We start from the raw sequence: 12,537 nt of genomic DNA on the forward strand, positions 1-12,537 counted from the left end.
CAGGTGGCGACCGTTCCGTTCCGAGGTCGCCGGATTTTACCCAGCAGTGGGCGACTGTGTTTCGGGGCGAGCGTTACGCGCACAACTCACGCCCTTTCACTGTTTTTTTCCCTTTTTTCTCCAATCTTCCTTCAAAGTTTGAACTTTTTTTTTTTTTTTCACTCCCAGCAGACTGAGGCTGCTTGGCACCCACTGGCCCGATCCTTTTTTTCCCCTTCCTTTCCGTTATAAAAGGAGGGCATAACTGACAAAAAAAAACATGATGAGCAACAACACGCAGTACTACGAGCAGCAGCTCCCGCCGCAGTACTACCGAGAGGGAACCACCGACAACAACGGCGATCACAACCCGGAGGACGAGGAGGAGATGCCGGCCACGGAGAAGGACCTCGCCGAGGACGCTCCCTGGAAGAAGATCCAGCAGAACACGTTCACGCGCTGGTGCAACGAGCACCTCAAGGGCCTCAACAAGCGGATCGGGGACCTGCAGAAGGACCTGAGCGACGGGCTGAAGCTCATCGGGCTGCTGGAGACCCTCAGCCAGAAGAAGATGTACAGAAAGTACCACGCCAGGCCCAACTTCAGGCAGATGAAGCTGGAGAACGTCTCTGTGGCGCTGGAGTTCCTGGAGAGGGAGCACATCAAGCTGGTGTCCATAGGTGAGTTTCATGGCTTGTTGGGTGTGTTTGACGCACTGTTTTACGCACTGCATTTCGCCAGTGGTGGAACTGGAAGAAGTACTCACATTTTTTTTACTGAAGTAAAAGTATCAATGCTGCAGTGTAGAAAGTAAAAGTCCAGTAATTCAAAAAGTTACTCGAGTAAAAGTACAAAAGTATTGGCATCAAAATATAGGCTATTTAAAGTACCTAAAGTAAAAGCATTGAAAATTGGAAATACTCCAGTAAAGTAAAGAGTACCTCAAAATTGTACTCAAGTACAGTACTTGAGTAAATGTAGCCTATAGTTACTTACTTTACATCACTGCATTTCGCACAATCTATAGCAACAAAACATGTATTTGAGTACTTTGTCCACCACTGATGAAGTGTACGTACAGTATTTCAAAATGAATGCTGGGCCGAATAATATAAAAGCACAAATGAACATGGGATTAATGGAGGTTTTACGCAGGGATGTGATCATCTGACATCAGTGACATGTCATCAGTGTTGTTCTAGCAGCAGGAGGAGAAGCACTGTGAGGTCGGATAGCCCACTGTTTCCCAATCAGTGGGTCGGGACCCATCTTTGGGTCGCAGACCAATCTTTATGGGTCGCAAGAAAATATTTCCCTTTTTTCCGTTTCCTACATTAAAAAAAAGGGGAAAAAAATCAAAAGATTAAGAAAACTTTTCCTCAATTAAAAACAATTCCAAAATGTTTCTAAAGTGTTTCATGAATAAAAAAAAATATATATATATATATTTCTTATTTATGTAAATAAATAAGTAAATGTTTAAGAAGTAGTGAAAATAGTGCATGCCACGTTGTGAGCTTGTAGATCTGCTATTGTCACTATAGTTTTGGGTCCCGGGCAAACATCTAGTTTCTCTTTTGGGTGTTGAGCTAAAAGGCTTGGGAACCACTGGGACAGCCCATCTGCTGCAGGAGTTCATACAATTCATCATCACTGGCACAACTTTGGATGTGTCGGTCCATAATATATCCATATTGATTTACGTTTCTTAGAGGGGTGATGTGGTAACTGGGTGGTGACTGGGTTCATCACTGTTATTACCATGATACATACATAACGCCCTTTAAAGGGATAGTTCACCCCCCCAAATAGTTTTTTTAAATATATATTAGTCACCCCATGGAGCCTTGAATTCATGGATATTTGTTTGTTTTTGTCGCATTCCTAAGCCAATAATTTGATGACCGGCGGCGGCTCCGGTAGGAGACTCAAAGTGCCTACCGGAGACATTTGCATCTTTCCACCCGGTCATCAAATTATTGGCTTAAGAATGTGATAAAAACAAAAAAAATCTCCATGAATTCAAGGCTTCATGGCGTGTGTAATTGATAGAAAATAAGTAATTTTTTGAGTGAACTATCCCTTTAAGAATATATGGATGTGTACTGAGATTAATGGGTGGGGGGATTTAACTACATGAAATTAAGTTTGATAACAATTAAATTCAAAATGTTCCAGTTCACTGGAGTCTAATTTTAACATGTTATAATGTAATTTGGCAGGGATGGCTGAATACAGTGCATTTAAATGAATCATAAGAATTAAGCAATTTACTATGAAACTGTATCTGGTGCTCTCAGTTGACCTCAGTTGCCTTGTATCCTCGTTCCAGGATGTTCTTGGAATCCATCAAATTCATTTATAGAGAATGATGGCTAGATTAAGACCACACATCAGACTTTGTGACATAATAACCTGGGAACAAGCTCTGTGTTATTATCATCGGTGATTCTTGAGAAATGAAGTAGAAGTGCCTCATGCAATAAAAGCAGTTTGACAGGTCCTTGAAAGTCTCCAGATCAAGGGCTGTCTGGAAGTTTAGTCTCGTTGCTTGATCAGTGCATGAACACAGAACATTGCTTTCTATTTCTGGTTGAGCTTATGCGCACGGACAAAACATTTGATTTAATCACACAGCGAACTGAAGTGGTCCTTGTTATACCAGTGGTTGGTTCCCATGCTTTTTTTGGATCAGGGCCCAGTCTCTAAAGTGTTAATTTGCGGCCTTTCGGCTTGCTGTGTTAAGTGGTCAGGTGGTGTGGGCCGTGTGCATTTTCAGAGCTGTTTTAATGATCAGTCGATCGGTTGTGTTCCGGTTTGTATCAATGGAACTAACGTAGTATACTTTAAGATCTTATTTATCTGTATCACCATGAAAACTCATTTTTCAAGGTTTTAAAGAAAGTACCATGACTTTAAACTTTAGTGTTGGCAATTATTTGGGAGCCCACTTACAGTGGTGTGAAGTAAGAAAAAGTACATTTACTCAAGTACTTTAGTTGCTAGTTACTTTGCAGATATAAATGATTACATTATAAAACATACATTAACCACTTTAGCCTTATTTTATACCTAGGCTATTTGAAAATAGCCGATCTACGAGCTTGTAGATCTGCTATGTTCAAACATGTTAGTACTTTAAGTACATTTTGATACCAATACTTTTGTACTTTTACTCAAGTAAATTTTTAATTCCGGACTTTTACTTGTAACAGAGTACTTCTACATTGCGGTATTGATACTTTTACTTAAGTAAAACATTTGAGCACTTTTTCCACCACTGTCATCAGGGCAACCCTGCCTCTCTCACACTTTAGCTAGTAGCCCTGCTGAATATGCTGATATATATTTGGTCACATTTTGATGAGTTATCAAGCATGTCTAAAGGTCTGTCTGATGGTGAGGCAGTATCGGTTGGTACACACAAAAGATGGTGGTTACACATTAAAGCAACGGTTCTCACACTTTTCGCCACCCAAGACCCCCGCTATGTCTAAGGAAACATTCCAGGACCCCCAAAGGAGACATGCCTGCCTGTCATCATCACTGCAGCTCCATCTGTATCCACTCCAAACCTGTGCTACATGGCACCTTTATGATAGGTGCTATATTAGCACCGAAATAGGTTCTCCTATGATTAGCCACTTTTAGTGCTCTTTAGCACCATTTTGGTTGAGTGTGACAGCAGCTGCTAGGTGTGTTTGGATTACAGTCATCCCTCTGTCATCACCGTTAAGGTGCCAAGACATGAGGATATTGTCCTGTGTGTGTGTGTGTGTGTGTGTGTGTGTGTGTGTGTGTGTGTGTGTGTGTGTGTGTGTGTGTGTGTGTGTGTGTGTGTGTGTGTGTGTGTGTGTGTGTGTGTGTGTGTGTGTGTGTGTGTGTGTGTGTGTGTGTGTGTGTGTGTGTGTGTGTCCTTTCATCACTTCCTCATCATTTTTTTGTTTAACCCTTTAAGACCGGGAACGCATCTGTGTCATTCTAAGATTTATTTGGCCATTCAAAATAGCAGATCTACAAGCTCATAGCGCGGCACCAATAGCCGCACTATGAGCTTGTAGATCTGCTACTTTCGAATATTTGATTATATATATCTTTTAGAGGGAACATTTGTTTATCAAATCTTTGCTTCATGGGGGTCCCTGGAACAAAATATTTTGAGATGGGGGTCCGCGGCCAAATACACATCATTTTGGGGGTCCTTGACATGAAAAAGTTTGAGCACCACTGATATTATAGCAACATACGTTTTTCAGAAAACTGTTAGGATTTAGAAAACATTTATAGAATCCCCAGATGGAAAGATTTGAGTTACAAATGTTTGCTTAAAAAATATATATATATATATTCAAAAATAGAAGATCTAATATATAGCTCGTTTAGCTGCTATTTTTGAATAGCCAAAGAAATCTAAAAATGGCACAGATTCTTTCCCGGTCTAAATGGGTTAAGTCTGTCATCGGCTTGGCCTGTCCTTCCAGTATGTGATCTTTGTTGTCCCTGTCGTGTCCCATTTGAACACAGTAGCTGTGAGAGTGCACAACAAAGGACCTGTAGGCTATTGTGCAGTGTGAAAAAGTACTCACATTTTGTACGTATCAATACTGCAAAGTAGAAATACTCTGTCACTGTCACAAGTAAAAGTCCGGGATTCAAATACATTCAATACATTGACATGAGACATATCAATATCACGACGCGTTGTGAGCTTGTAGATCTGCAATTTTTCAAACATTTTAGTACTTTTACTAATACCAAGATACCAAAACTTTTGTACTTTTACTCAAGTAAATTTTGAATTCCGTAACAGTTTGAATTCCGTAACAGCGTAGTTCTACATTGCAGTATTGATACTCTTACTTAAGTAAAACATTGGAGTACTTTTTCCACCACTGCATATAAATTCTATACAGTGACAAAAAACACCCCAAGGAGTGTTCTAGTTATTCTATTATTTGTCTTTACCCACTTACAGTAGATATAGTTACTGATGATTATTTATCAAAAATCTCATTGTGTAACTATTTTGTAAAAGCACCAATAGTAATCCCCAAGGTATTTGGTGAAACATATTGTGATTTGATTTTGACAGCCCTACCATAATCAGCCCATAAATGGAAGAGGGGGGGGTTACTTCTAAGGGTTGTTAGATGCGTAACATGTGATGGGGGACTGAATGGATGTTATGCTTGTGATCAATGACAGCTGTGTGTGTGTGTGTGTGTGTGTGTGTGTGTGTGTGTGTGTGTGTGTGTGTGTGTGTGTGTGCGTGCGTGTGCGTGTGCGTGTGCGTGTGCGTGCGTGCGTGCGTGCATGTGTGTTGTTTAGTAGTCAGTAACCCTGGCTGTGGTGTGTACTGTATGTGGTGAGGGGATAGTGGGTCAGCAGACTGGCTGGACAAGAAGTGACATTGGTGATAAGCTGGAACCCTCCAGAACCTTGTTACTCAACTGGTTGGGGAGGAGGGTGTCGGGTAACACACACACACACACACACACACACACACACACACACACACACGCACGCACAGTCGCACACGCGCACGCACACACACACTGAACCAGGAAGTAAGTGCTGGAAGACATGGGGTGTAAGCTAAGCACATGGTTACGCTTTGGTCCGTCTGCCAGGGGAAGGTCAGGATGGTGTTTTCATATCCTGTCCTCTTATTACTATCCTCAGTCCGCACCCGCAGAGGTGGTCCGGTCCGCCACCTTCCTCAAGTCATGGAAGAAAGCACGCACTCACTCACGGCACACGAACTTTGAACAAATCGTAGTAGTGCCATGTTTTGACCGTCTGCAACATGAGAACTTGCCTGGGCTGCAACATGCAGGAACCACAACTTGAAACAATGGATTGACCGGTTAGCCTGCAATCTATACTTTGTCATAGGACGGTGTCACACGCCGAAAATAGCAGATCTACAAGCTGACAAACTTTGACAGAGCATAACTGAAGCATTAGCTTAGCTGTGATGGTGCTGCTCAGTGAGGGGGGGGGAGAGGCTCTGATTGATGGCCAGACAGCTGAGGCCCTGCAGTGCACCCTTCACTAACAGGTGCTTAAAATAGACACTGAGCCTCCAGGGGGGGAGAGAGTGTGGGTGGGAGGAAGAGAGAATGGGTAGGAGGGGGGGGGGGGGGGGGGGGGGTTAGAGTACTAACAGGGGAGAGAGGAGTAAAAGAGTTGTTAGGAGGAGAGAGAGGAATCACTGAGGGCTAAGAAGAGGTCATGTCAGTGAACTGGCATGGTACAGGAGTGGAGAGACTTGAGGTGACTCTCACCAAACAGACTACTTCAGTTCAGACTAACAGATTGCAACGGACTGGCAGTCTGTTGGCAAAAGTTGGCATTTAGTTCAGCACAAACTGTCGGCCGATGCGCACATTGTTGAGCTAATGCGTTATAGAGCTGGCAGGCTGGCCTGCAAGATTGTGCCAGTGTTGCCAGGTCTGCTTATTATAAGCGACTTTGGGCTTGTTTTCCCGTAAAGTCGCTTGTAAATATTCATAGTTGCTGGTTGCTTTTGTTTGGGCTTGTTTCTGAAGTGTAGTTGCTTATTTGGGCTAAAATATTTTTGGGGGGTGAACTATCCCTTTAATGTAAGGGTTAGACGTTAAGGAATTAACGCAGTCAACGGATATCAGTTGTGAGTCTTCACGTATAGCAGTAAGAGTATGTGTGTTTTCTTGTGTACAATCCTGTTCTCTTAAATTGTATTATTGGATGACAACTTGGAAAACGGTTCCATAAGAATGACAGTAAAGTGTGAGCGCCCTGTCTGCACTTATCTCCTGCTGCCCTCTCCCTCTCTCCCCCTGTCCCTCTCTCCCTCTCTCCCCCTCTCCCTCTCCCTCTCTCCCTCTCTCCTCCTTTCCCTCTCTCCCTCTCTCCCCCTCTCCCTCTCTCCCTCTCCCCCTCTCTCCCTCTCTCCCCCTCTCCCTCTCTCCTGTTCATTCTGTCTACATCAGAGACAGGAAGTGAGTGAGTGCTCTGATAGAGTGGCTGAGCATTTGTGCAGCAGCTTAAGTGATCTACTGTCTGCAGACTCAACTCGGTGTGACCCATTCTATCCGGGAAACGCATCTGTGTCATTTCAGATTTCTTTGGCTGTTAAAAAAAGATCAGATATACAAGCTCATAGCGCGGCACCGAGTGCCGCGCTATGAGCTTGTAGATCTGCTATTTTTGAAAAATCGTGAAAGTTCTGGGGGGTCCCTGGAACAACATATTTTACAATATTTGCTTAAAAAAAAGAATTAAAAAAAAAAAAAAAAAAAAAAAAAAAAAGATCTACAAGCTCATGGCGTGGCACAAAGTGCCGCGCCATGAGACTTGTAGATCTGATATAAATCTTAAATGACAGAGATGCGTTCCTGGATTGAATGGGTTAACAGAGGGGAGTTGATGAACATGAGCCAGAGAACATACTACAAATTAAAAAATTGGTCCATTTGGTTACATTTGTACATTCTCTGACTCTGAGTATGTACAAATGTAAATTTGAACACTTTTACTTTACAATTTACAATGTAGGTAGTTAGCACTGACACTCTTATCCAGAGTGACTTTACAATAAGCAAGGTAATCACATACATAGAATGCAGAGAGACAGTGTAGTGCCTCAAGATACTAGGATCCCAGGTAAACCAAGAACCTAGCATTAGTCAAAAAACATTAGCTTTATCAAGTTAATACACCGTGGAATATACTGTACAGTATGTGTGTTTCTGTGCATGTGTTAGCATCCATTTTCCTGGTTCACTATGCACTAAATGCTGCGGTTCTCTAATGGGCCTCAGCAATAACTGTGTAACGCGATAGTGAACATGGAGACAAAGAAATAAAATGGAAGAGAGCGTGAGAGAGGGAAAGCAAAAGAGATGGAGAGAGAGAGAGAACAAGAGTTTGTAGGCCCTGCACTGTGTGTGTGTGTGTGTGTGTGTGTGTGTGTGTGTGTGTGTGTGTGTGTGTGTGTGCGCGTGTGCGTGTGCGTTTGTGTGTGTGTGTGTGTGTGTGTGTGTGTGTGTGTGTGTGTGTGTGTGTGTGTGTGTGTGTGTGTGTGTGCGCGCGTGTGCGTGCGCATGATATCTGTGTCTCAGCAAAGCACAATAACGGCTCTGAAATGCTCTGTTAATTCTGCCACAATGTAACAATATGTTGAATCCTTCCGCTGATCTTGAAAGAAACAAAAACAAGCCTGGTCCTCCTATCTCTCCCTCGCTCTCTTTGCCTCTCTACCTCTCTCTGTCTCTCTCTCTCCAGCAGGGTCTCTCTGTCTGTCTTTCTCTCTCCCATGGTCTCTCTTTCTCTCTCTCTCTCTCTCTCTCTCTCTCTCTTCAGTAGGGTCTCTAATTATTTCCATGTGTCAGAGGCAGTCAGCTCAGAAGAATGTTCAAGCAGCGCCAGGACCGCTACTCCACACACACACACACACACACACACACACACACACACACACACACACACACACACACACACACACACACACACACACACACACACACACACACACACACACACACACACACACACACACACACACACACACACACACACACACACACACACACACACACACACACACACACACACACACACACACACACACACACAAGCACACAAACACACACACCACATAGCCACTAAAGACAAAGTGGTCTGACCACTCAAGTGGGGAGAGTTCTGATTGCAACATTTGCCATGCCACTACCTCAGAACACCTCCAGCAGCCAGGCAATATTCCTGCACAAAAACTGGCCCTTTATCCTGGAGGGTCTTCAGTTTCCAGTGCATGGACTTTTCCATTTCCAGCGTATACTGTATATTCTGAAATAAACCCAAGCCATTAAAGGGGGAAAAGCATCGACAGCTTGCAGGAAATGGCACATAGTTATTGAGCAACAGAGAGATTATATCTGTTGCCAACTACATAATGTGTGAAATCCCAATTTCCTCCTAGTAATTAATGGTTTATGAATCACCATAAAGGCTTGAGCTCGATAGCAACAAAAGGCATCATCATCTGCTATAGATTTTTTGGCCATCTACAGCCCCACTCTGTCCCTCTGTGTTGTTTCAAACTTGGCTCTTTAAGCCATTAAAACCGGGAACGCATCTGTGTAAACCACTTTAACCATTATTTTATACTTTGGCTATTCAAAAATAGCAGATATACAAGCTCATAGCGTGGCACCAAGTGCCGCGCTACGAGCTTGTAGATCTGCAAATAGTTTTTGAAAAAGCGTGAACATTTTTGCTAATCTTTGAATATATATATATTTTTGCTATAATCAGTGGTTCTCACACTTTTTCATGTCAAGGACCACCCAAAATTATGTGTATTTGGCCGCGGACCCCTATCTCAAAACATTTTGTTCCAGGAACCCCCCCCCCCACCCCCAGAAGCAAATATTTGAGTTAAAGGTGTATATATATATTCAAAGATTTGCACACATTTTCACGACTTTCTTTCAAAAAATAGCAGATGTCGCGCTATGAGCTTGTATATCTGCTATTTTTGAATAGCCCAAATAAATCTTAAAATGACACAGATGCGTTCCCGGTCTTGATGGGTTAAACTCATAAAAGTGCAAAAACTGCAAAGCAAGGGGAAAATACAGTAGGCCTGTCCACATGTCCACGATCTCTCTAATGGCTGTCCTTGTAAAGTCTCTATCGCCACAGACAGCCAGGGTCAGCTTATTGCCATGGAGACTTGACAGTTAAAATGAGAGTTGAAGGCTGGTGAATAGGCTATACAGTATACTGTAGAGCCTGTAATACTGTAGTGTAGATCTGTAAATCTAACCGAGATTGGCTGATATTTCAGGTGTTTTATTTCCTGTTTATTCCGCTGAGTCATGTTGAGTCTGTTGAGTCATGGAGTCATGTCTAATTGACACTGACGATAGAATCTTCAATGATAGTAATCCAAATTTATATTTTGTACAAGCTCACATCGCACTATATCGCTGGTGTGACGGAGTATAAATCAAGCTTGAGACGCCACCACTAACAGAGAGCGCACGTAAACACAAACTGCACACCTGCAGAATAAGAGTCGCTTCAAAAAGCGCTAAATTGTGTGGCTTCGGGGCAGCGCGGTAGGGTTGCCAGATTTCCAATATACTCCCCCCTTCCCCAGCAGCTATACTGACAGATGGGATGACTTCATGGTTCCTGGAGGAAACAGGGGTAGCAGGGAAAGTTCACCAGGGCTCCCAGGAGCACACATACTGCATGTCGGGCCATCGAGGGATGACGCACTGGTTTCTATACCGAGGAATGAGACAGAGAGAATACTGAAGGATGAATGTCTTGTGCCTAGAGATTGCACAGTGGTTATAATGCTCCCATTTCTTCTTGAACCTACCTCCTGTTACCTCAATACTGTCTCACTTTACATTTGCCCCCCTGTCTGACTTCATAAACGAACTATATTAAGGCCAGTCACAGTGGACTGAGTGTGGGTGCATGTTAAAGATAGACAGAGGGGCTGTGAGGAAACGGGGAATGAGACAGAGGTGATGATTAGAATGTCGGACACCATGGTGGTTATAGCGGTGATTGGGTGACGGGAATGTCTTGTGTTGACCGTGAAGCCACAGCATGAAATGCTAAGTAACAAGAATATCCTTCTTCTGAAGTTGTTTCTTTGTCTCTGACCCCTGTCAGAACATCTTAGCAGTCCACTTTTGGTGCCCTCACCCCACTGGTTGAAAAGCATTGAACCTAACAACTGGCAGCTAATAGTTCTGCTGTGGGGGGGCCTGAGAGGTGAGGAGGTCAAGGGCCAGGTTCACGGTAGCTCGGCGGTATAAGTGTAACTGAAGATGAGATTACGTTTGGCCTGGAGACGAATGTCTGGAGGACTGCGTGTGTGTGTGTGTGGGTGTGTGACCGTAGACATGGAGTCACTTCCACGCCGAGTGTGTAAGCAGAGCTGAGGTGTGACATCAGTGGCCGATAGGGGATACCGAGAGTGACCCCTCTTAGCGGAAGGGAACTTGTTTTCTCCATCTCCCAACTTCTGATTTTGTCCTGACCTTTTGTTTTTTTTTGCCTCATAGCTCGCTGCTTTTGTTCATGATTCAGCGGAAGCAAAGATAAGACCACCTAGACTTAAGTTGGCAATGTCCTGGAGTCTCGATCAACAGCACTGGCTGTAGCCCAGAAGTTTCAAAGGCATGTCACAGTGAATTATGAGGTTAATATCAGACACAGCTGCTGTCGTCAATCTCCGGATAATGCCATTAACAGCCTTGTCAGAGAGAAAAGATAACTTCAACAGAGACATTTCCTATTATTTGGGGAGTGTTTATTTGCTGGTCCCCATAGGGGAGGGAAAACGTATGTTCTGTATTATTCACCGAAGCGGGTGACTAGTCAGATGGCTCAATTGAGCGCTCTCTAGTCACTTGAAACCTGGCATCGATATTTTGGGCATGTGAACGTTTTCTGATAGTGTCTTGCTCAAGGACACTTAGACTGGGACTCTACAGCAGTGGTTCTCAAACCTTTTCACGTCAAGGACCACCAAATTGATAAATATTTGGCCGCGGACCCCCATCTGAAAATATGTTGTGCCAGGGACCCCCAGAAGCAAAGACTTTCACTAAAATTCAAGATTTAAAAAAAATAGCAGATCTACAAGCTCATAGTGCGGCACTCGGTGCCGCGCTATGAGCTTGTAGATCTGCTATTTTTGAATAGCCAACATATAAAATGATGAAATGATTGTGACGCTATATTAAATAATTTTGCTGGGGACCCCCTGGTACAACGCTATAAGGAATTAGCTCCTAGGTTGATTAAAAAGGGGACTGGTCTGTCCAGTCCCTTTTTTATTTAGACTCTCAGACCAACAGTAAGAAAGCTGACCATAGTGGAAACACAGTTGGGAAAATCTCCAGCAAGATCCGGTCCGAAGCCAGGAAGGGCCCCATGTGGAACCATGGAATTTCTGGTTCTTCTTGTGCTCAAGACATTAGTCATAAATACTCATTTGTCCTGCAGGACTGTCTGCATTCATTGCTTTCCCACCATCCCTTTACATCAGTGGTTTTCAACCCTTTTCATATCAACGTCCATTATTTATTCGGCATTTGAGCCACGGAACCACCGTTTGATGAGATTTTGCCTCTCGGACCCAAAACTTAGAATATTTTCTTGTTGTTGGATAAGATTTGGTCCACAATTCCATGCTGTATTGATGTGGTATCATAGGAGAGATAATAACAGGCAAACGTTAATCAAAATAACAATTCTTTAATTAAGTAATGCAGATGTTTAACAATAATTTAACTCTTGAGAGCGTTAAATGAAACCAAACGGACCCGTAAGGGTCCGTTTGGTTTCATTTTACGCTCTCAAGAGTTAAAGATCTATAAGGGTCCATTTGGTTACCAACTCTCCATCATTTAGTTGGGGACCACCTGGAACCCCATCAAGGACCACTGGTGGTCCCCGGACCACTGGTTGAGAACCACTACTTCACATGATGACAGGACAGTTACTGTTCTATATCGCAGTATACTATATTGCTGATACTGT

The 12,537-nt window shown here is 43.3% G+C and overlaps 1 protein-coding gene across 1 annotated transcript in view; it reads left to right on the forward strand.

Annotated features, from left to right (window-relative positions):
• Positions 1-259: 259 nt before the first annotated feature.
• flncb (filamin C, gamma b (actin binding protein 280)) overlaps positions 260-12,537 on the forward strand; it is a gene marked incomplete at its 5' end in the record, with an annotated part of 99,114 nt that continues 86,836 nt past the window's right edge. Inside the window, one exon of the mRNA XM_080420567.1 lies at positions 260-659. Within this exon, the coding sequence (XP_080276693.1) occupies positions 260-659 (400 nt within the window). The remainder of the gene's footprint in view (positions 660-12,537) is intronic.

This window comes from Gymnoscopelus braueri (assembly GCF_963280865.1).
Source record: "Gymnoscopelus braueri genome assembly, chromosome: 23".
Lineage (NCBI taxonomy): Eukaryota > Metazoa > Chordata > Actinopteri > Myctophiformes > Myctophidae > Gymnoscopelus > Gymnoscopelus braueri.